The sequence below is a fragment of the Telmatherina bonti genome, assembly GCF_933228915.1.
Source record: "Telmatherina bonti genome assembly, chromosome: 7".
Lineage (NCBI taxonomy): Eukaryota > Metazoa > Chordata > Actinopteri > Atheriniformes > Telmatherinidae > Telmatherina > Telmatherina bonti.
This window is the reverse complement of record NC_136625.1, coordinates 28,317,721-28,343,316: the sequence shown is the minus strand read 5'-3', so window position 1 is coordinate 28,343,316 and position 25,596 is coordinate 28,317,721. Positions and strand designations below refer to the sequence as shown.

The 25,596-nt window shown below is 37.9% G+C and overlaps 2 protein-coding genes across 2 annotated transcripts; both read right to left on the bottom strand.

Moving 5' to 3' along the window:
* Positions 1–59: 59 nt before the first annotated feature.
* LOC306758400 (5'-3' exoribonuclease 1-like) lies at positions 60–4,850 on the bottom strand (the record flags this gene model as incomplete). The annotated part of the gene is made up of 11 exons (XM_079243725.1): positions 4,658–4,850; positions 3,170–3,402; positions 2,751–2,848; positions 2,105–2,214; positions 1,906–2,016; positions 1,741–1,826; positions 1,519–1,606; positions 1,260–1,428; positions 981–1,048; positions 336–473; positions 60–233 (listed from the first exon to the last, which is right to left on the bottom strand). The coding sequence occupies exons 1-11, from the start codon at positions 4,730–4,732 to the stop codon at positions 60–62; spliced, it is 1,350 nt and encodes a 449-aa protein (XP_079099851.1). The 5' UTR covers positions 4,733–4,850.
* Positions 4,851–7,783: 2,933 nt separating this feature from the next.
* Positions 7,784–25,105, bottom strand: cop1 (COP1 E3 ubiquitin ligase). The gene is made up of 20 exons (XM_079243259.1): positions 24,508–25,105; positions 24,339–24,398; positions 23,503–23,600; positions 23,098–23,162; positions 22,870–22,989; positions 16,666–16,734; positions 16,516–16,575; positions 16,302–16,381; positions 16,052–16,115; positions 15,478–15,592; positions 15,153–15,288; positions 14,310–14,453; positions 13,828–13,936; positions 13,653–13,734; positions 13,426–13,542; positions 12,624–12,741; positions 12,155–12,279; positions 11,848–12,008; positions 10,757–10,801; positions 7,784–8,784 (listed from the first exon to the last, which is right to left on the bottom strand). The coding sequence occupies exons 1-20, from the start codon at positions 24,846–24,848 to the stop codon at positions 8,767–8,769; spliced, it is 2,127 nt and encodes a 708-aa protein (XP_079099385.1). The 5' UTR covers positions 24,849–25,105; the 3' UTR covers positions 7,784–8,766.
* Between the last annotated feature and the right edge of the window lie 491 nt (positions 25,106–25,596).

Sequence of the window (25,596 nt, the reverse complement as noted above, 5' to 3'; positions counted from 1 at the left end):
TTCAGGCTTTCATGAGCTTTAAAACCTAAGCACAGTTAACTAAAAGGTTTTACATGCACTCACTCAGACACCACATCCACGCCCATCTTGGTCATATAGTATGTGCGCTTGTATTGTCTGAACTCGGTTTCAAACATATCGTCCTCGTCCTCCTCCTCGTCTGCCGCTGCTCCTTTCCTTTCACCAATCCCTTTGGCTGGTGAGGTCACAGCGCTGAGACTGAGGGCAGAATCCTTTACAAGTAAAGAAAAAGATCAGAAAATGTTTTAAAAACAAGGCAACGTTATAAAATTACGTGTATATCGGCCATTTCTTTTTTTCCGCTGCGGCCTCACCTCTTCCTTTTGGGCTTCTCTGCAGGCAGCTTCATCCTCAGCTGCCAGACCAGCCGACTCATTCAAATACTTGTTACCAACTTTACTCTCAAACCACTTCAAGTCCACAAAAATCTCACTAAAATGTTCCCGGTCAAACTGGAGAGACATGGGAACAGGGAGAGAAATTTGATCATTTCTTTTAATAATGTAATCTTAACAGATGAGTCACTGGAACAACTGTTATGAAAAAAAAACCCACTTTTTTTTACAAAGAATATCAAAGCTTATATAATAAATAAATAATTAAATAAGCGTGACAGACACCATTCAGCTGTAACATTTTCATCACTGACAATCTGGAGATGCTGTGTTTAAAGCAGATAAACTAAGATGGCATCCATACTGTTAATCAGACATCTGCATCACAGCATCTCCACAGCTAGTGAACTGGTGATATAATGACAGATAAGATGACAGAATCCTCAAGTTATTAGTTTTTATTTTGGCATCAATGGTCAGGGGAAGGGTTGGATTGTGTGCGTGTGTGAAAACGTGAAACTGTTTTTAATTTTTTAATGTTAAGCACTTTGATATGCTTTTGTATGAAAAGTGCTACACAAATAAAGTTTGATTTGATTTGAAAATAAGAATGTAACGCCTCACCTCAGCAAGTTTCTCCATGTATTTCTCAAAGTTTCTGAGATTTAAGTGCCCATTCTCATTCAGGTAACCTAAATCCGGAAAAATGATACTGCTATAATTAAGTTATGTACACGATATACATTATAACATCAGATAATAATGATTTTTTTTTTTTTTTGAAGAACAGTTTGTATGTACAAAACATTTTATCCAGCTGGATGAGTATACAGAGAAGCACTATTTCAAATCCACATGGAACTCTTGCAGGTGGACTAAAATATGTATGATGTAATGTCTCACCCCCCAGGCTGGGTAGCACACTGATGTAAGTCTTGTACAGCAAAGGCAAAGCATCGTGGTTAATGTGAAGATGAGGAAGGTGAGGGATGAAATCATTTCCTACTAGAAAGCCCATTAGAATCCAGTCATCTATTATTCGTTCCAGGTCATAATCAGTGCCCATCTGGCTCTGAAAAACAAATCACATGTCTCATATCAAAGTTAGAATCAAAAACTTCACAACTAATGTTGAATATGTGTGTGTGTGTGTGTGTTTTACCTTTAGCTCTGAGAACTCATAGTCTATGTATTCCCTCATCAGAGACAAGTGAAGCAGGTGAAAGGTTGTTTCCTCTGGGGCTGTTATCCTAGAGGAGCAGAATAGAGCTTGGTTTACGCCACAGTCCAAGCAAAGTCTGACAGAATCTGATCATTTAAATGTAAACTAAAGTACGGCAAGAACAGCGACTAAATTAGAAAAAAAATGAAAGAGACAGAAAACCTCTTCTGGGATTTCTTCCCCCCAAAACGAACTTCCTCTCTCAGCAGGGAGAAATTTGGCTCATGGCTGGTTAAACCCAACATAATCTAGAACACAGACAGAAGAAGAGGATGAGCAACAATGTAAGCACATCCTTGTTTTACCAGACTTGACTCTAAACCGTACCAGGTCAGCATCCAGTCCATACAGGCAATGGCGGGTGTTGGGATCATGATTGGGTTTGGCGTTCTCAGAACGAATAAACTCCATGATTTTATGTTCTCCCTCCCCTGGTGTCTAGGAGGTAGAGAACATAAACTTCTTACAAATAATGATGACAAAGGTTGTCTTTAATCTTGCAGTCAATACTGTGGATGAAGCCCACCTCATGACCGGATAAGTAAACTTTGACATTCTGCCAGAGCTTGTCAGTGGAGAGCTTGTTGTTGACAAAGTACTTTAGCTGTTCCTGCAGTCTCACCATGAAATCAGTGCCTGGAGGAGATATGATTAAAAGAGAACAGCATGTTTATGTGTGCTTTTTTTTTAGCACACTGAAAGCCATTAAACTCTACATATAAATGACTGAAGATTCAAACTCAGGTGAAGACTATCTAGACACAGACCAGAGGTGTGACTATGAATAACAGTCTAGCAGAAGCCTGATAAAGCACACTGACAAATCCTAAATCTGTTTTCTGCACTGAATGAATGGACGAATTTTACAGAACCCCAAACACAAAACAAACTGGCAATTTCACAAGCATTCACATCAACAAAAAACACACCTGATGTTTTTGTGTGGTTTCTGTGGGCGTTGACATAAACACAACACCTTCAAAGCTTAAAATGAGTAGCATTTTGCCACTTTTTTGTTTGAGTAATGAGCCACTGTATTGTGCTGAAGGGCTAAAAATCTCACATAAAACCAGCTAGTAAACAGCAGATCCTGATAGTGGCTGACTGGGCCAACAGTGAAAAAGATATGAAACTAAGGCAGGGATGTGTTTTCCTCTTTAGATCAGCCTTACCTGGAGTGATGCAATTGGAATCGAAGCGAGCTTCTGTGGGAAGTACCTCTCCTTTATCCAAAGCTTTCTTTATTTTTTCCTCTGCTTCTTTGGCAGACCTAGACACAGACACCCACACACACACAAACACAAGTGAAAGAAAGGAGAGTAGGTCAGACTAACGGTCTCAGGTGCCTATGCTCGAGTTTCTTCTCTCTCTTTGCAACCAAACAGAGCTGACATATTAGAAAGAAAGTAGGGGGAAAAGAAAAAAAAGAAAGTGGCGAAATGTGTTGTTTTAGATGTGATGGTACAGACGTGTTAATATTGTTTTGAATTATGTCTCGGAAAGCTTTAACATATTTATATTCTATTCAAAAATAAATAAATCTAAATGTAAATTAACAGAAAATGATAATCTGGCATTGATTCATCTGCACCTGAATCTCCGTCCTCTCTGCTGGTTCATCTTTGCCCTTGGCGCCACACCGTCCACCGCCATGAAGAAAACCTTTCGTGGCTTAATGATCCTGAACAGCACTTCCAAGTAATGGAAGATGTCAGCAAAAATCTTTTCCTCAGAGATGCGAAAGTGGACATCTTCATCATTCGGGTGAGAGCACTGATGGATGATGCCATTCATGTCCAGGTAGAGATTGTCAAATTCTGGAATCTGAGATTAAGAAGAAAAATAGAGAAAGAGAGAGAGAATATGGTGTTTTTTTTGTTTTGTTTTTTTTTTTTTAAATCGACAAAATATTTCTATTAAATGGAAAATTTGAACACTTTTATTCAGTAATTAAATCCATCCTCTGTTTTAATAACTGACTAACTGAACTGAGAACTTGTATTTGTCAATTGCTAAAAGCACCCTACACAAGGCCGGATTATCCAATGGAAATTATGAGCACAGGCCCAGGGGCCCAAAACCACTTGGGGCCCATGTGGGGCCCACGTAGGGCAAACACCAGCAGTTTGGACATAATACAAAATGTACATAAAAGCCAGATAGTTACACCACTACCAATGGTGTATTGCTATAGATACCACTGGTTGAGAGATGTTAGAAATGTTGTTTCACATTTTACAATGTTGCGGTGGGGAAGGGGGGCCCCTGGAACACTCTGGGCCCAGGGGCCTGTGCACTTTTAATCCGGCCCTGAACCTACAGTACAAATCCAGCCTAATATACTCAGACATCCATCATAAATCGAGGTCCAGCGTCATCCATTATAAACCTCGAAACCCATTAACATATTACTGTTTTGTTGCTTTTATACACACATGCCAAGTTCGTCTTATGCAACGAAACTGACAGTAAACATCGACCAGCTGATGAAATTCCTGCTAAAGCGCTGAAATACTAAGTTCCGTACCACACGCATGTGAGTCACTTTGGTAAGAACTAAAGTAGCCTATATTACCAAGTTATGTAGCAATCATCAATTAAAGAGTACCAGCTTATGTACAGCTCCGTACATAACTTCACTAACTTGTGTTTATGATGGGGAAACGGAAAGTGCAACTCACTGCAATCTATATGGATCTCTGGTTAGCGCCATTTAGCCATTATTAGACAGTTCGGTGATTGTGAGTTGTTTGTCTTGTTCATGATATTTTACCCAACAATGACACAACTATCAGGTGGTAACAGCTTTATTAATATGTATTTTCAGTTACATAAAGCAAAGTAACAATAAGCAAAATAGCAAATTAGCTCGCTACTTATTGAGGGAATTCGTGCAAAACGTTGTGAATACAATGGGTTTCGTTAACTTATTTTACAAGATGTGTTTGGGAAAATGAAAGCAGTGCATTTGTCTACACAACATTGAATAGCTATGTGGAGTAAAAGTTCCACGTCCCGCTGTGGCTCGGAGAGCAAACAGCTAGCTATGCTAACACAGCGATCAGAGCTGCTTTCCTACCTGGTGTTCCTTGACAACTTCACTGAGGCAAGGATAGCGCTCGGAAATCCATCGGTAAAATTTCGGAACCCCCATCTTATACACAAAACCTTTAACCTCTGTGTGAAAATGGTTAGGAGTAAAAAGTGAAACAGGACGTTTAGATATAAAGGTAACCAAACGCAGCCAGAGCCTGATTGGGTAACGTAAGAACTTGAAGTCCGGTTTTGTTTCCAGCGACCGCTAACTTGCTAGTTGTCCGTTATCCACCAGCTAAAACATTCCGCCACTCGGGAAACAGTCTTTGAACAGTAGTTCCGTATTTTTGTTGTGTTTTTGATTTGTGTCGTTGCTGTCCTACTGACTCTTCTTTTTACTTCAGTGGCCCCTATGATAGCCGGTTTTCACCAGAAGTTAAACTTTTCTTTAAATAAATAAATTTAAACAATTATTTATTTATTCATTCCTAATTCATAGGTAATTTTGTTTCCTGTGTTGTATTTTTTTCAAAGAAGTTGAAATATTAATATTGCTTTCACTTAAGGTAATGAAGAAAATATTTCAACTTGCCCAATGTCAAAATTTTTTTAAGGATGAAAAATCTCTGCTGAATATAGCTAATTTCTCCGAGAGCGGAGTATTCACCTCAATGCAAAATCTTTGCTTTGTTAACGTCTTACCAACACCACCAAGATCAGAAGGGTTGATTTAAATCAGCAATTTAATTTTACAAAACTCTAAAAAATTATAAATACCTCCTTAAGTCGTGCAGTAAGGTAAATAAGTATATGAAAACCCTGTGATTTTGGAAGTTCTCCCACTGAGAAATCATGCAGGTGTCTTAAATTTTCATTCCAGGTGTATGTCCACTGTAAGAGACATAATAAAAAAAAATCTTAAAATCATATTGAATGATTTTTTTTTAAACAATTTATTTGTATGTTACCGCTGCTAATAAATATTTGAACACCTGTCTATCAGCTAGAACTCTGACCCTCAAAGAGCTGTTATTCCCCCTTTAAAAAGTCCACCTCCACTCCACTGATTATCCTAAATTAGAAGCCCCTGTTTGAGGTCGTTAGCTGCATAAAGACACCTGTCCACCCCATACAATCAGTATAACTCCATCTACTAACATGACCAAGACTAAAGAGCTGTCCAAAGACACCAGAGACAAAATTGTAGATCTCTACAAGTCTGGAAAGGGATCCAGGGCAATTGCTAAAAGCTTAGTGATACAAGATCCACTGATTGGAGCAATTATTAGAAAATAGAAGAACCTAACCATGACTATCAATCTCCCTCAGACTGGGGCTCAATGCAAGATCTCATCTTGTGGGGTTTCAATGACCCTAGGAAAGGTGAAGCATCAGTCCAGAACTACACGGAAGGAGCTGGTCAATGACCTGAAAAGAGTTGGGACCATCGTTTCCAAGATACTGTTGGTAATACACTAAGACACCATAGTTTAAAATCATGCATGACACGGAAGGTTCCCCTTGCTTAAAGCAACACGTTTAGGCCCGTCTTAAGTTTGCCAGTGACCATTTGGATGATCCAGAGGCATCATGGGAAAAAGTCATGGTAAAATCAGACCAAAATAGAACTCTTTGGTCTTAATTCCACTCGCCATGTTTGGAGGAAGAAGAATGACGAGTAACATCACAAGAAAACCATCCCTACTGTAAGGCATGGGGGTGGTAGCATCATGCTTTGGGGGTGTTTTTCTGAACATGTGACAGGAAAGACTGCACAGTATTCAGGAGAGGATGACCGGGGCCATGTATTGTGAGATTTTGGGGAACAACCCTTCAGTTAGAGCTTTGAAGATGGGTCATGGCTGGGTCTTCTAACATGATAATGACCCGAAGCACACAACCTGATAACCAAGAACTATGATATGCTCCGTAGGAAGCATATCATAGTTCTGGAGTTGCCAAGCCAGTCGACCTAAACCCAATAAAAAATCTTTGTAGGGAGCTCAAATTCCGTGTTTCTCAGCGACAGCCCAGAAACCTGACTGATCTAGAGAAGATCTGTGTGGAGGAGTGGGCCAAAATTCCCTTCCTGCAGTGTGCAAACCTGGTGAAAAACTACAAAAAACATTTGACCTCTGTAATTGCAAACAAAGACTTCCCAGCTTTAATGACTCAGGTGTTCAAATACTGATTTGCAGCAGTAACCTACCAATAAATTATTTAAAAAAATCATACAATGTTATTTCCAGATTATTTTTTTTTTAAGATTGTGTCTCTTAAAAGTGGACACTTAGCTAAGATGATAATTCAGACCTCTCCATGATTTGTGAGGGGAGAACTTGCAAAATCACAGTGTTCAAATACATATTTGCCCCACTGTATCTGTTTTGTTATTAATGGACTGAGCTGTTTGTCCTTTAATAAATGAAATACAGTATCACTAGTCTTGTAAAAACCTATTTAAATCTCAGTCAGGTGGGGAAGAAAATTTTAGGAGTTAAATAAATGGTAGGGAAAGATTATACAATAATATATGGTAAATATTTATCAGTTTGTCAGAAATACCCGTGTACCTGTTAATGGAAGCAATCAATTTTTGGGGGCATAAAATCATGTTATAAACCATTGAAAACGTAAGAATTGTGGTAGTTGTTGCAATCTTTTGTTGCAGTTTTTGTAAAATTAATATCTTTCTAGAAAGAGGAAGCATGGTCAGTGCACAATAATCGAATAAGCTGCATTTTTTCCAACAAGTTTTTTTCCCCCCTCTAGGTAATACTATACTTTCACTATCCTGTTATTGCAAATTTTAGTTAACTGTTTGGTTTCACTTTAATTATTGTTCATTCTTCATTACTAGCATCCTATATTCTGATGAGCCAACTTCTTTAGAACTTGGCCAGGAAACAAGGCAATCTGGTGTAAATACCTCAAATATCAGGAAATGTCAACAAACACATCATGCAATCCCCACCATTTACAAAAGTATTGTGACTATAGGACATGTATGTAACTGTTAGAATTTAGAGTGACTGAGAATACTGAATAATAAAACAAACAAAAAAACAAAAACAAAGGGGCAAGAATGTTTGGAAATAATTTATTCAGTTATACAAATACAAAACACCTCTTTCACTCAATTATCATAAAATAGGCAGGTCTTGGTGGAGTATCTTAAATCCTCTTCATGTATCATCACTCCTACAAACTGATAGTTTTTCCTAATTTACAATGCTGCTCAGTTCAGATGATACATTTTATCCTACAGTATGTGTTGAGTAATTATGTTGCTACTTTAAAAAAAAATTAAAACTGATCTTGTGAGGTTGTCTTTTTTGCAAAAAGCAAGAAATAGCCAAAACATGACACAAAGTCCAGTTCTGCGAGACACAGCAGCCTCGAGTTAGACAATAATTGTTGTGACTACGGACAAACATACGGACTCTTATTTTGTTCTGATTACCAGAAATATAAGCAGAAACTACTTCACATTCTGTCTTAAGCCACAAAAGAAACTCATGTACACGTGACAGAATGAAATTCAAGTCATATTTATTAAAACTGCTTTCTCCCACTCTGAAAAACACAAAAACTACACATAAAGGGGGGAAACCTAAGGAAACATAGGGCTGACAGAAACAAGGGGGTATTAAAAGCTTTGTGTAAAGACATCACTTTTGCTTGTGATTTTGTCTTGTGCTTTGGCCTTTAAAAGAGAAAATGCATCATACAGGTAGCATTTGGCTGGATGTACCATTGAGACAAACAGCTTATTTAAAACAAAAAAAGGAAAAAAAAAATGTTATAAGCACTGATTTGACCTAAAACCAAAAAAAGGTGTTCTATTGTAGCCAATTTAATGTGACTGAAAAAAAACAAAAATTCTTTCCTCCAAGGTCTCGTTCCTCTTTGTGCCCAAGCTAAATGCGCTAAAATAGCCATAATAGTATCTCCTGCAATGCTTGATACACTGGTCCAAAGTCTGTCCTGCTGGCTAAAAATCACGTAGCTCGATAAAATGAAGACAGGTTCAGTTTATTTCAGCTGTCCTGGTGCTCAGCAGGCATCGTGGGATCCCCTTGCAACTGACTGATTGTTCCACCACAGGGAGGCAGATGGGGGTTCAAACACCCACTCAAGACAGGCAGGTCTTCAGACAAGCTCAAGTACCTACAAAAAGGACAAAAGTAAACCTGTGCCGTTATCTCTGGGATAATGGAGGCAAGAAAGATGATGAAATGAATCCATATTGTAACAATAGCAGCTAGGTTTTATCATGTTTGTGTAAATGAACAGCATAGGTTTAGAGACAGAAGGGAAAAATATCCTTGCAACAGTTTTTTATAGAAAGCCATGTTCTAAAATATGTAAAGGGATTTAATTCAGATTACAAACATATATTTCAGATTACAAACATACATTCTCTCATGTGATGCAGTATTTACACAAGTAGATCATTATAACTTGATAAAGAGACACAAGGTGTTTATATCTTTCTCTATACATGTTCCTAGCCCCTTACACAGCAAAATATCTACACAAAATGATGCTGCCATCCCCATGTTTGACTGTATAAGTGGTAATAGAAATATTATGGTACTATGGCTACGTTTATTTTACAGTTTTATTTCATTTTTAATTCTGAATAAAAGTTAAATATGCTTTAAAGCCATAAAAAATGACCTAATTCCAAATAAAAATGACAACTCTGAACTAAAATGAATTCCGAAGTAAGTGGCTGGTTTATTGCAATATTGTATATATATATATACACACACACATACACACACATTCTGCTTCAAGTTAATTCTGGTCGTTCTGCACATGCTCGCTTCCTTGTCCTGTCATGATGACGCACATATTGTGTGCAGTATTCTGCCTCCCTTCTCTGGTACTCCTCCTCAGCTGCTGAGAAAAGTGAAGTAGTATGCTTGTGCCGAGCTGGTGCTTCTGTCCCTGACCAATCAGAACCCTGCCCAACCCCCAGATCTAAAGCAGAATTAAGGCAAATAAACGTGTTTTCCATGTAAACCTTAAAGGGGTGCTATTATGATATTTGGAGTTTTCTGAGCTTTCTACAGTGTTACAGTGTTGAATCCTCATCAGACATGTGAACGGCATCGTTTTTTAATCACCTAAACGCATGTTTGAGTTTGAGTTTCAGCACGCTCTCCGTTCGGTTTCCATGGCGACGAAAAACGCGTAGTTTTAGAGTTTTTCTACTTCAAAATCCTTGTGACGTCCCGGGGGATAAGGTTCGGTGATTGGTTACCTTCTGCTGGTTAACAAGGGCATGTACAAATACATCAGGTGGGTGGAAAATGTGGGATAAAGTTATTTCCAACGATGGCTGGTAAGTTTACCAAAGAGAGACATCCTGCTGCATTCGTTGCTGTGGGTTGCTGTTTTCCACTTCGTTTTCAGGGTCTGATTCAGGTTCCAACATGTAGGGCTGTATGCTATGTGTTGACATTGTATTTTGTTTTTTTATTGAGTTCATACAAGCCTAATCCTTCTGTTTATGAGATGTTACAATGACGGCGAAAGCAGTTGCGGTGTGCGCTCCCAATGTAGTGCAGTGGCGGGAGGCGGGGCTTAATGCGGAAGAGTCTCAATCCACTCGTTTTGCCCACAGGCTGATCTGACAGCCTACGGAAAGGGTCGATCTGAAGTAAATAAAGCGATTTGTGACAATAACTCGATCAATCCCAGCCCTTCTGGTCTCAGAAATAAAAATAAATTAGCCTGAAATGCACATAATAGTTCCACTTTAATTCAGAATTACCATTTTTATGTAACTGTGGAGGAGAATACTATAATTCTGAAATATTTAATTGTATATAATTATTCCAAATGAAACTGTAACCTATGTGTTTGGTTTCCTTCCAACATGCAGCTGGGATTTATGACCAAATTGTTTAATCTCAGTCCAATCAGACCAAAGGACTTGTGCATTTTGTGATGAGGCTGAAATGTCCACCCTTTTTTGTTTTTGAGGAATGGTTTCATCTGACCATTCCACATGAAGACCTGATTTGTGAGGTGAAGCAGTATTTAAAGCTCTGCATCAACAGAAAGGATGTCAACTCTTCCAGCTGAAAATGTATTAGCATTTAACTTTAAGAAGTTTCAAAACACAAACCTTGATTGTTCCTTGACTGTTTGCAGCAATGAGAACATTTGACTCCTGAAAAAAAACAAAACATAACAATGTTTCCAAAAACATTAAATCAGAGTTTAACTGACATTTTCCTGGTTTCAAACGCCACACTTGATGTACACAAGATGTAAACTAAAGACAGGTTAACTAAAACAGAAACAATCCACTAGAGACAACTTTTTCCTGTTTCAAAGAAACACTTTGAATGAACTGAGGATATTGGAAATTTTGGGAATTGCATCTGACCTTGCAGGGATCAAAATGACAGGACTCACCAGCTGGTTTTGGACATAGACTAAAACAAACTCAAGTGATGAATGTGCACCTTCCTATATATGATACCAAATTCCATACAGCTTCAAATGAAAATAAACTTTTAAAAATGCCCAGGACTTCTTTTCTTCTCCTTAAATGACACTGCTGGCAAAGTCCAACTACTTCTTCTACTAAACTGTATGCAACACAGCATCAGCCATCATATCATATCCACACTACACAGTCTAGTCTTGTGCCAACTGAATCAGCACCCAAATAAATCGTAATCGAACTGAATCGACATGAAAGCATATCGCCACAGCCCTACAAACCAGTCAACAGAAACATGACTGATTCACTTTGTTTAGCAGCTTTTGACAAGCTGAGCCAATGATGATGAATATCCTCTACTGTCTGGTTATAAAGGCTGATTCAGATAAGACCTTCAACCTGGGACTGATGCTTCTTAGTTGTGCATCTGTGTCTAGCATTAAAGTAGGGGCTAATGCACCTCTCAGCTAGCCATGGTGGTCTGTGTGTAGAGCTGGCATCACAGAACACACCCCTCCAACTAACAATGCTATAATCCCTCACCTGATTCCAATGCCAGGTGACTTGTGTGTGAGCACACATTAAAGCAGAGCAGGACTAGAATTGCACATTTGAATTTCCAAAAACAAACACTGGCAGGATAAAAAGTGTTTTGTTTTTTTTAACACTGATAAAGGCCAACAGATAATAATGCAAAAACAAACATCTAGTTTGTGCTCTCAAGCATTAAAACCATGTAATTTAGTTAAGTGCTAATGTGAACTCACTCCATCAGGCAGGGCCCTCCAGCAGACGGCGCTGACAAACTCATTGGTGTCGTCCTCCTTCTTGTCCTTATCCAGGACACTCTTCACTGTGTCAAACTTAAATGTCAACAGTGTCTTGGAAAGTCCTTTGTAGTACAGATACAGGGAGTTGTTCTCGCTGCCTAAATACACATACAAAAAATGCACACATAACACAAAGTTACAATTCATTTGGGAGTATTTTTATATAAAGTTGAAGGAGTTGTCTTCATTGCAAAACACGCATCTTTGTTTTAAATGACTGCTGATCTTAGAAGTGAGTTCTTACCACAGGCGACATAGTCTCCATTAGATGCCAGCCCAACAAAGTTCTTCTCATTAATGTGACCCTTAAAGGATCTCAAGCAGTGAGGTTTGTTGACGTTCCACAACTTCAGCTGACTGTCTGTAGATCTACAGATCACAAAACATGTCACAGCTTAAGGACTGGGCAGTGTTTGACAGACCAACATGTCAGTCCTCTGAGGTTTTGGCATGGCTTCACTTCATGATAGGCTTGGATTTAATGCTACTAGCTACAAATTCAGGAGTCTAAGATCCCTTATCCCGATCATAATTACCGTGTAACGTTTTAATTATTAAGAAAATTTCTCAGGAATCTAAAATAAATATAAAAGTCACATGAAATATCTTATGATTCCAACTAAAGTCAAACATTTCTGATGTCATAAAATTGTTGCCAAAGAAAAGAAAGCAGCATTTCTAAACTCCACTGTTGAACTCCAAAATGGACTTACGCAGAAACAATTTCTTCTCCATTTACAAACTTGGCGTAGGACACGGCCTTCCTGTGACCTTTGAACACCATAATTGGCTGCTTAGTGTTTCGCAGATCATAGTAGTGGACACAGTGGTCTGTTACCAAGAGAAAGATGAAGACAAAAAAAAAGAGCATTTAGATGGGAGGAATGAGAATGCGTTGCTGATGGGGCTGTTGTGCATCTTTAATTGCTAATAACAACTAACTGTCAGTTTTATTTACAACCCACTGAGGCCTATTGCCTGGATAAGACAAAGGAATGTCATTATTGACATGCTAAAATGGATGTTTCTAACAAAGTAGTGTTTTTTCCATCATAGTTGTTTTTTAGTTAATGAATCTTTATGTCAGCTGGCTTTTACTTCAGGTCCAAGCTTTGCTTGTTACCCAATGTTAGATACATCATGGATTTTTCCAATGGAAAACTGAATATTTCTCACTATTTTCTTTGTCCTTTGGGAGCATAGTTAATGTAGTTTTCAACTAATTGTCTGGTCCACCAGAGTGTGTGTGGCCACAGAAGAAATTTTGTAGTCTCAAGCAGTGGTGTGAAGTGAGGACAACAATCAGACATCAAAATCAGAGAAAAACCCATGTTAAGCTTTGTATGTCATTCTAAAAGGAGACATCTGGGTGCAATGAAAAGTTTCTCTTCTCTTTCTGAGCATCTGAAAGTAACTGAGCTGATAGTGAAGCAGAATAGTACAGAAGTATTGATCTGCTAGAATTAATCATGCATATTATTACAGTTTAATTCACAAAACCGATCCAGACCTTACCTGCACAGCCAAATGCCAGGTGATACCTGGACGTGGGGCTGAATTTAACACAGCAAACATTAGCTTTAGCTTCAATGCTAGCCACTGAGTTGTCAAGGTTGGTCGACCACAACTTCACTGTAGAGGGAAAAACAAAATAACGCAGTTTTGAGTACTACTAAATCACAATGAAGGCTGGAAAAGGACTGATGTGAGTTTTGTTTTCAAACAGTGGGTTCCTCTGCTACCTTTAGCATCATCTGAACCAGAGGCTAAGAGTTTGGGATCCATCAGATTGAAGTCTACACTCCAACACCTTTTTTCATGTTCCTGAAAAGAAAAGAGGATATCTCATCAAGATGTCGAAGCAAAATGTCTATAATTCTAATAATGAGCCTGAAACTGCAGCTGAAGGTTTCCTACCTGGTAGACTTTGGAACGTTGGCCGGTGAACCCATCCCACAAAATGACAGTACCCTCATAATCGCTGCTAGCCAGAAGGTTCTTGTGATAACTGCTCCAGCTGATACAGCTACATAGAAACAAAAAAAGTTATCACTTCTACAAGCAGCTTCATGTTCAGCACTTCTTATTTCTATTTGGGTTTAGGCCTTTTTGTTGTTTTTTTTTTATATAAATGAATCTATTATAAATCTATACTCCTACTGACATGCATGACAGCTAAAACTCCAATTACTTATGAGGTTTAAATTTTTTTTTTTTTTTTTTTAAGATGAACATATCTGGTAACTTTTTGTTTGATTTTACATCAAGGTTTTTGAATGAAAATGAAAATTTTCACATGGATTGGAATGAGATGCAAGAGGCATCAATGTGGTTTTATGCTGAAATTTGAGAAGACGTGCTCACATCACACTTCTTTGTGAGGAACAGCTTTCCCTTACCTGATTTTGGAATTACAAGTCATTTCGTTGACAGGATAGTGGATGTCCACTGCATCCTGGATCACCGTGCCGTATTCAAACACTTTGATCTTTTTGGTCACACCAGCAATGGCAAAATAGTCACAGTCGCGGTCAAATTCAATACTGAAAGAAACATGAGGATGCAGTCAGGATAAGATCACACTAATGGCTTTAGCCTGTTACATACTTCGGGAGAAGTGAGAAAATTTTTCTTGAGGCTGAGAGAACAAAATGACGCCATTTTCTTCTTGAAGACGTGTTTGTGGACAGCTTTTGGCTTATTCTTGAAACATCAGCCAGGTAGAACTTTCTTTTTGTGGGGCTCATAGATGTATTTCATGATTGGTTGGACAGTTCAAGTGGAAGTGATTAACATGGAAAACCATAAAGTGAACAACTGCTGCTTCTGCATTTTTGCTGATGTATGCTGAATGGATAGTTTTAATAAAACAATTGGTCGCGGTGTTGAGAAAGTAGGAACATTTTTACACCTGGTATTTAAAGTTACAGATCCAGAAACATGCAGAACCCCCCCGCCTTGCCACAAAGTTTATTGTTAAATATGAAATACCGGGTTTGTTGTACATAAAACACATCCCCTGCAGTAATCTCCACCCCACTGCAGACGAAACTTCTCGTGGAGTATGAATTGACCATATGAAGAAAAAAATTTTTTTTTTCCTGTTCTTGTGGCCTCGAGAGCAAGAACAAAGTTTTCGCTTCTCGTGGAGTATGTAACAAGCCTTAAATTACTTGACATCCTTCTGTCAATCAGTCATTACTCTGAAATCTAAACAAGACAGAGTTTTTTTTTGTCCTTACCTGGAGACAATACTGGAGCCATTATAGAGGTCACTGGCATAGGAGAGGGTGGCCAGCGGCCGCACAGTGTTATAGCGTGTGAACTTGGACAAACACTCCATAAAATCGTCCAGCTGATTCAAGTTCCTGCCCTCATCTGAAAATGATACACAAATTTGAGAAGAAACTGTTGTGCAAGAGACTAGATATATCAAACATGGTTTCATTTCACGTAAATTATTTAATTCTACTCCACTTTCTCCAATGATGTATCACATTATAGATTATTATATTTATGTAGTAACAGATATCTGAACTGTGAACAGCTACAAGCTGTGCCAAGTACCTGTGATACGTGACATTTTGTTGGAGAAGTAGCACTGCTCCAGATCTTCAAAATGAGCGGTAAGCCTCTTTCTTCTTGATGCCAGAGTGCTGTTGTACCAGGTCTGTCGTTTTCCCTGTACAAACATTCAATGTTAAAAAAAACAGACAGATTAGCAAGACCATAAATATGACACTTTTAACAGAGTTCAGTCTGCTTTACAGCTATGTTTACATTAACTCCTTTTATGATCAGAATAGTCCAATCCAAATAAAAATAATTCTTTTAAAAACCTCAATCAAATTAAGACTCACTTGACAGGCCTAATTAGAGCAAATCAATTAGATTAAGAGGGGCCATTTAAACATTTTGACAACTTAACAGAAGAATGTTAGCATGTATACAATTAATTATTTCTGACTGAAATAAATGTCTTTGTTTTTCTGCACCCTTAAATCACATGTTGGTTAAGGCAATGATATGATTTAGATGAGTTGAAATATCACCAAACAAAACTTGAGTGAATGTAACTATAGGAAGCAAACTAGTCTCAGCATTTTAGTCAAACTGAATACAAGCATAGCTTGTGACTTACCTGCGTTGCACCACCAAATCCTGGAGGTTGGCTGTAATCTGATGGTTCAATGATACTACTGCAGCTGTACAACAAGGAAACAATCGCATGAAACCTATCAATATAGGAGGCAATAAAAACTACACAATATTGTGCAAATTCTACTGTAGAGCCAAACAGAAAACATTTAACAGTTTGATAACTGAGCTTGACGACTCAGTTTCCTGTAAAAATGCACAACTCATTTGAATGCAGAGATTATTATTTGTACCTGGGTCCTGGAGAGGGAGCCTCAACGTTAGGCACTGTACACTCTGCTTCCATCGTATGGGAGTAATGCCCACTCATTTCCTGAGAAGTCAACAAATCCAAAAACATGTCTGTCTGTATCAAGCTGTAATGATGAGTACTCCCTCTGCATTTTTTTTGTGTGAAAAACAACTAATTTAGATTGAAGCAAGTTTCAAAAAGTTTGATTTACTAACCTCAACACGCTTAATGTCTTCGTCAAGGAAGTTAAGCTCTTTCTGTAGTTGGTCAAATTGCTGTTGACAAACCCCAAATTACAAGTAAATATACAAACATATAGCTTGCTTGTGTGCAAACAATTAAACTGTGTGTGAGAGCAGCAATACCTCTCTCTTGTTTCTCCTGGCTTCTTTTAGGAACTCCATGAGGATCTGTCTCTGAGCTGCTTGGGATTCCTAATGCAGATAAAGACATCAAGCATCATCAGATAAGAGCACAGCAGCGATCAGAGTATCTTCACTGATCAACTCAGAGACATTAAGAATCGTCTCTCCTCAGCCAAAAGCAAGTTAAAAACAAACATGTCTAATTTTTCCAAACACATGATAAAAGCAATTCTGATAGTCAAATTTGTTTTTTAATTCATTGGTTTTAAATCCATTTTAACGACAGATATTCAACTTTAACTTCTTATAATCACACAATTACATCAGAAAATGATAAAAACCTTACAGCTTACGTGTCACAATAAGAGGCTTATTATATATAAATTAATCAATAGCAACTGATCAAAGTTTGAATGAAATGAACTATTAGCAATGGTTTCAGGTGGTCCATAATTGATCGAGTTTGGCTTAAAGCCAGTGTCTTGTTGAAAACAAAGGAATTGCCTGAAGTTAAAAGTTTCAAATTCTAAATGGGAACATGTTACCACTGGTTTGCCAGACCATGAATAGTCGTGCTACAGAACAAAAAGCTGAGGAACGACACTAACTACAGTTGCAACTGAAAAGGTGAAAAATGCATCTCAGGTGTTCAAGTTGGAAAATCTGCTTCATGAAAAGATTACATGAAAAAACCTCACTGGAATTAGAAAAGACAAGGTAAAGATGAAAAATCAGTGATGTAAATAAAAAGTAGGTTTTTTTTCTCCTTTTTGTATTCCAAATTACTCACTGATAATTAAAAGTTAAAATAAGCATATAAGAGAACACAATGATAAATTGAAGAAAGTATGTAGTGCATTAGAGTACATATCCTGGATGGAATACAATTTGTTTTGATTGTTTAGATTTTACACTTAAAGGAAATGCACTTCTGGGAGTTTGGCTACTTTTAGCAAGTTTTTACCTGATGAGAGTGCTTTCTCAAGTTTCTCACTTCACAGGAATCAGATGCAGAACAACAGAGACAAACACCTAACAGGTTTTGGATTACCCCCCACAACAACATGGATGCAATATGCCTTTTTGGACACACGTGCTGTAAATGCTCTGAAGGATTTGCTGCTGCTTTTACACACTTGTGATTTTCCAGACATTTTCCAGACTGGAGGTTAAAAATCTTCAAGAAGTCAGAAGTGAATACTGGACACAGTGGTGTATTCATATATAGCCCCTGAAAAACATGCCTGGAATATCCATATGAAAAATGCCATTCTTTCACTTTTTTTTTCTTTTTTGGGCCCACAACAACCATATTGTCTTCAATTGTGTAACAAGGGATAAGCAGTCACAACAGTGATGCTAAAACTTTAGTTGCAGCAACTTTCCATGTTGCAAGGGCTTACAGTGACGCCATGCATGTGTGGAAGTCATCACATGGCCTACAGAACATTGACTGACACTAATTCTGCATCACTGCAACAAAGTCATTTTGATGACTACAACATACCCAACAGATTTCTTTAAAGCGCTGTAAAAGTAGAAAAAAAAACCAGTTCCTACAAGACATTTAACAGGTGAAATAAAAAGTTTACAGTGTTTCCTTGTGGGAAAACATCATAACACTTACAGCAGTTCCAAATGATCTTCAACAAATCTGTTTTTAAACTTACTTAACATACTTGTAGATACTGATTAATGCCCAGTAGTCTCATCTCAGCTACGTTATTGGTTTGCTCTTGTGTGAGTGTGAGAACCAGTGCATGTTGATTGAAAGAAACAAAGCTATAAAGGTTGTGAGCCTCCATGTCGTATTAACCGAGTGTACACCTGGTAGGAACTTTTTTGACCTGTGAAACTTAATGACCATGGTAATGTGACAGAGCACATGTCAACAAGACAAGCCGTGCTTCTTAGTTGCCTTTTTATGTCACAGATGAGTAAAACATGAAAAAAAGGGATGTGCCACACTGCTGAGTTTGTAAACCTCTGAACTTTTGATAAAAACCACGTTGAACATTATTTCGTAGCACCATTTATATAACGCAATAACTCTTGACTGTTGTCGACTCATCCTCAAGGTAATGAATACACTGTGTGGTCACTTTATTATGTAGAGCAGTGTAGTCTAGCACAAACTGATAAAACTACCATGAGATCTACCCATTATGAAGCATAAAAATCTCACTAAGAAGCATTCATTTTTTGTGTTTTGTAACTTAAGTCCTGTATAGTGATTAGTTTGTACGAAGGTGCATTTTAATTTGAGATGTTTGTCATGTTTTGCTCATATGTAGTATAACACAGGGAAAACATTAAGAGCCAATCAAAACAGAGTAGTCTTTAATAAAAAAATTTTTTAAAAAATCATTTGAATTAATACATTTATGTGGGTTTTTCCAAAAATAAAAACTAAGTAATGCCGATGGAAACAGCAGACTGAATAACTGCAGTGCCAACATGTTTCAAAATCCCATCTTCACAGCACATAGTATTATGAAGACAGACTTTGTATATCGGACGCCAGCTCAACTGGACCGACACAAGTACCGACACAGTTGCAGCTTGGACCCAGTCCCAGCACATAACTACAGTGTGTGTGTGTGTGTGTGTGTGTGTGTGTGTGTGTGTGTGTGTGTGTGTATATAGTTCCCAGGTAGGTCATTTACAAGTGGTGCAATAAAAATACATGTTTTTCCAAACAATAAATGATTATGATTAATAATCGTGATTACAATATTGACAAAATAATTGTGATTATTATTTTGATCATAATCGTGCAGCCCTAGTCAGCACTACGTCAGTTAAGAAGAACCATAAACACCATGACAGTTTTTTTTTTCTCAAATGAGACCTTAAAACCTGAATGACATTGTTTGTCACTTAAAATCCACCACTTGCTGTGTTGACACCCTGCCAACAGGATTTTAAAGAATGTCTCAGGATGTTGCCTGGATATTTTACAGATCGTAAAATAAAAGACCCTAAAAAATAGCTATCAGGGTGCATAAATATTCATCACTGGCCCTCTGGCTCTGACCAGAGGTGGAGTGGAGAGATTCAGCAGACTGCTTAGTCTATACATGTGGCTGTAAATGCATGCAGTACAATTCATAAACAATTTTAACTTCTTCTGTGACGGCAGGCACTTTAAGGCTGATGGATTCTTCTGCTAAACAGGTCAAGACAGAAGCTGTTTGACTGTAACCGGGTTTATTTTCTATACAGACACTGCATCACCAAACTACTTGCATTCCAGGAATGTGGTTATAACTGACCTTATGGCAGCAAAGGCTGATGCGGCCAAGGCAGAGGATGTGGGAATAAATGGACAATTTACTGAAAGCAGCCAGGACGACACTGCGCCTGAGCATTCAAACTTCAACTCTGACTGATCAATCCTGGGCAGGTAGGACAGAGTGGGATTCTGTGGCCACCATCTCCTGATTGGCTAAAGGACAGTGAGGCAGAAACTGCTTGCTATTGTTCCACAGAACATAATCACTTCTCAGAGCAACATTTAAATATGACAACACAGCATTTGAATATTTCCAAAAGCTTGCCTACTAAACTTTTTTTATTTTTACAATTATACAATTTACTTCCCTTGGAGTAACTTAACATCCAGTATAGTGAACTGGCACCAGTTCCTCAGTGTGATTGGCTGCTCAGTTGCCCTGAACTAACTATCCTGCAAAATCTGGCTCAATATTAGAAAAAAAACACAAGGAAAAATACTCAGCAAAATAAATAATCATAAAGAGAATAAAGATATAAATGATCGCCAACTGAAAGAGCTCCTCTTTAATTAAAAGCTAAATGTCAGTATATAAAACTCTTGTGTGATTTTCTCCAGGCATCTATCCCTGCATGCAGAAGAAATGTGTTACTGGCTTAATAACATAATGAATCAACTGTTTTGTCCTTTTTTCTCCCACAAATTAGTATTTCTGAATAAATTTACTAAATACAGTTCATCACATTTTCTTTAGTTTCTATTTACTATATTTTCCATGTGAACCATAACATTTTTATTGTACTATACTTTGTTGAAAAAGAAAACCCCTCATCTGGTCTGAGGAGTAAGAATAAATAAAAAAGATCTATGCAACCTGCAAAGTCTTTTCAAACAAGCTTTTGTCATTCATCAGGGATGGCTTGATACAGTCACAATGCTTGGTTAAATATACAACACCTGCATCATCTCCCATGATGCTCTAGTCCTAGACCAAAACGCCTATTCTTATAACTTGCAACTTTGTCAAAACAACATTTTATAAAAGGATATATGTAGAGACAAAAGAAAAGTACAATAAAATAAATAGTCCATGCAATGTAAACATCAGGCCACGGCTACCATACCACAAAGCATAAGATTTGAGAGGATCACAAAAAGCTTCTCAAAATCCTCATCGTGTCCTAATGGCTGGAACACATACCGAATATGGATCCTAAAATGTTCTTGTTGACATAAGTTATGTTGTATATTAACCAAGTGGTGTATTTATCCCAACACTGACTCTGCAATAAGCCTCCCTGGTGAAGGTCTATGACCGACTGGAGTGTGCAGATTTGTCAGTTTGATTATACAAGACTTTCAATGGCAAAGAGATCTCTACTGGGTTTCCTAAATCCATTGATAGTATCGTTATTTCTAACTTGCAAATAAATACTTGGAACAAACATGAAGTGTTGCTTAAGCACTGTGGCTGACAGTGAACACATAATAAATAGAAAACTAATTTGTTGTACAGTCTGTATCATTATGGGGTTCGGTGTACTGACCGGAAGCAAATATTCCCACCCAAAATAAGATGAAGTTATTAATATTCTTAAGTTCCCCAAAAGAATTTGTTTCTATAAATGTACTTTTACAGAAAAAATGCTCTTCCATGCAGAGGAAAATCTACCTGCTTTGATTCTACCTGCTTTGATTCTACCTGAATCAAAGTGAGTAGTTAACATGTGTGTGATCTAAAACACTTGGGGTTCAGTTTTGTCATGTTGCCTTAATCTCTCAATGGACATTGATAAACAGAAAAAAGTCCACAATATGAGGACCTCAGATAAAAGCTGATGTTAGAAACCATTAACAATAATATTTTAAATATTTTGACTTTGCTGATTCAAATTCAAAATGATTATGTGGACATGGAGGAGATTCAGCACTACTGTGGGCCTTGCTAAGCTGTCCACTAAAGTAAAGCATGCTGTTGTTCTAAAAATCCCAAAGAAACAGTGATGTGTATGGCAGCGCTGCACTAAGTATGTCACACATAGTAACCCACCTACAGCTTTAATAAAACTCATGAATACAAACCAGAAGATTTTCTTAAAGCATATTTTAAGGACAGACAAGGTCAAACAAATATACATATTTTAAAAAAGTAAACAGCTACAAAACAACTGCAGATTAATTCCCCACCATCTGTGGCTATAATCCAACAGGAATGTTGTAGAAAGCTTTTAAAGATGAAGTACAAGTGAGGAAGTGGTGAAACTGTTCTGTGCATATTGATAAGGTTCAAGACTCAGGACAACTTGAACTTAACCAAATCGCCATGGGCTCAGAAGACACGAGCTCAGTAGTTGACCACAGGGCTTTAGCACGCGCCATCACTGTTACGACATCCCAGTATGAACTCTGATATGATGCTGACTAAGTAAACAGCTTTCATTGTTAGTCTTAAAATGATGTGTCAGTATAGTGCCATGAGATGACATTGTCAAGTGGCGCTAACAAATAAAGCTGAATTGAACTAAATAGTAGATTAAATAGATAAAATACAGTTTCAGGTTTCAGGAAGTATATATGAGATGGAGAACAAGGGAAGTTTTATTTACTTCTGCAGAAGCTGCTTAGAGGCATTTTAGCATTACAAATGTCCACACATATGTAAGACTTTTGGCATATAAGAACCACAAATGCAAACAAGCAGAAAGGATTAATCACAATGCCCAAATTACAAATGTAACCTGCCAATATTAATGTGCCAGGATCACAAGGTCATCTCATAACATTCTTTTATCAATCTGTGATGTAAACACAAGTACACATTGGTGCTTCTTTAACCTCCCTCTTTTAACAAGGAATACAGATGATTAAAATGATCACCATCACTACCTTGTGGAGTATGGTCATCTCTTGGTGAAGCAATAAGCTTGAAATATGTTGTGCAAAACATAAAATGGAAATATACAACTTACCGCCTCCAGCTGCTTCTTCTTCTGGACCAGGAGCTCCAACATCAGATTGACATTTGCTAGATCCAAGTTCTCCTGATCAGGACTCAAAACATCCTGAAAGACCTGCCACCGAGACCCGTTCTGGGAATCAGTGACACAGTTAGACGGGATGTTTTAAAGTACTAAAAATACACAAATAGTGCAAATTTTATAAATTTACAAGAAGAAAAAGAGAAAGTTGTTACTTACAGGATGATCTAATTTCAATCTCTTTTCCTCTGACCTTTGTTTGTGTTTAAGAATCAGTTCATTTACTAGAACAGAATGAGAGGATAGTATAGAGTCAGCCAAGGAAGAAGTATATAAGAAAACACAGTATAAATATAGCAGGGATGAGGCTTAGCAATTAAGCAATAAATCCATGGCAGATACAGTGATGTTGTAAAAGAAATCAAAGTACTTGACTCTATCATCCCATCCATGACAGGAACTACACATTTTCAACAACATTAACTTCATTTCTAGAGCAGGACAGCATTTATTTGATCTGCTAATGACTACTGCTGCAGACTCGCTTTCTTTTGCTTAAACGTTAACAAACCATAGAGACCTGTACTGTAGAAACAACTTTATCTCCGAGCTCAAAATACCTACCAAGAAAATTAGGATACAGCTGATCCACATTATCAACAATATAGTTACACTTGGGACATCTGTTGCTATCCTCCAAGCTCTGGCGAATACATTTATAACTGCAAGATGAAAAGAGAGAAAAAGATATTTAAAAAAAAAAAAAGGAGCCAAATTGCTTAAAAATTACAAAGAAATTCTAACAAAAACATCAATTATATACAACTAATTAGATCTAAGTAGTGTTTGTGCTTAAAGTGCCTTTAGGTCATCCTTTCTTTACATTATTGTAGCATGTGCTACCTGTGTGAAAAATCTTGACACAATATATTAATCATTATAGATTTCCAGTTTGTTTTTATTTCTAAGCACCTCTTGCTGTAAACACGACAGCAACATGTATCCCATTTCCCACCTACTTGCAACCCAGGACCATCACACTAGGAAGGAGTGGAGCAACAGCGCACCACAGATACTGTGTGGACAGGATATGTGTGTGTGTGTGTGTGTAACTGTTACCTGTAGGCACACTGCACCTTCCTCTATTTTTTACACTTTCAGTATTACCTGTACATATCCTCCGTGCTTAGTTATGTACATCATTTTTTGTTATTTCTTTATTCTATTTGCACTATTATGTTTGTTTTTTTCTGTTTTGCTCTTCATGTTGATGAGTCTCCAGATTTTCACCTGCATCGATAAGTATCCATCCATCTATCCCCATTTTCCGAGGACAGATTACTGGCTATATTTACATGAACATTACAACTCCCCTGCAGGTGTGTCCAAGCTGCAGAACAAATCTAAAGGAATATAATGTGCAACAACCATTCCACGATCCAAAACAGCTAAACACTCACCAAAAACTGTGTCCACACTTTGTCATGTGTGCCTCCTCTATCATTTCAAAGCAAATGGGACTGGAAAAAAATTAAGACAAAAGTTGTGTCACATTTCAGCTCTCAAACTTTGAATCCAATATCCTGCGAGTAGAATTAATGTGATTCATGGTCACTAATTGAAACTAACCAGACAAAATCGTTGCTTTTATCTTCGTATGAGTTCAAGAGGCCATTGTATAAGGGTGCCTGATGGAGGGATTTCTTTCTGCTGCCCGATGAGGCAGAGGGTCTACTGAGGGAAGGAAACCCGCCCCGGGACGATGGTACCGCGGCTAAAGTTGGCACCGACAGACCTCCTTCGTTGGCTGCTGCCAGGGTCCGGGAGGGCACAACATTTCCAGAGTTGTTCCCATTACTCGTGACGGCGTTGCTGCCACCACCTCCTGCACTACTGCTGCTGCTACTACTTGTGCTCGGCACTGAACTTGCCCCACTGGCGTTTTGCTGTGGCCGGCTGTTTGACATCATGCAAGGCCAGCTATAAACTCCACCAAAATACGCCGCTTCGCTGTTCAAAGCATCCGTACAGCGCTGCTAGTTGGCTACTTTAGCTGACTGGCAAGCTAGCTGGCTAGCATCCTGGGAGAAAGCAACAGTGGCCAAACATTTAACGTGTTAAAACTTATCCGTTCGTGTCCACCTCACGCTTGTCCCTGACGACTAATTGCTAAATGTATTAAATTACAAAGGACGAAAAACACACGAATACTGGAACGAACAATAAAATAAACGGAGACTGCGATGATCAGGAGAATAGCCAGCTAGCCACTGTTAGCAGCGGAGAGTGATCTCTTGAGTTTCCTCGATTAAACAGATAGGCGTTATGTGTCTGGCTTGTAGTTACCGCCCTCTAGCGAGATGGAGTTAAAACAGCACGCCTGTCTGTCATGCTCATACAGTCTGTGGTCATGCTTCAATTTTTCATTTATTGTTTTTTTTTTTTTTTTTTATATCTGTAATTGACTAATAAGGTTTGTATTTTTTTGTTTTTCATTTAAATTTCATATTTTGACATAATTTTAAGAAAAGCGAGCCTTTTTTATCATCAACATGCTGCATAAAGAATAAGATCATATTTCAGGCAGACCTGATGCAAAACACATAAAGATCTATCAGAACAGAACAACGATAGCCTGATATAAATGTTACATGAGTGAAGGATTACTTTAGTTTGTGAAAGTCATTCCCATAATTAGAATTATAGAGTCTTGCTATA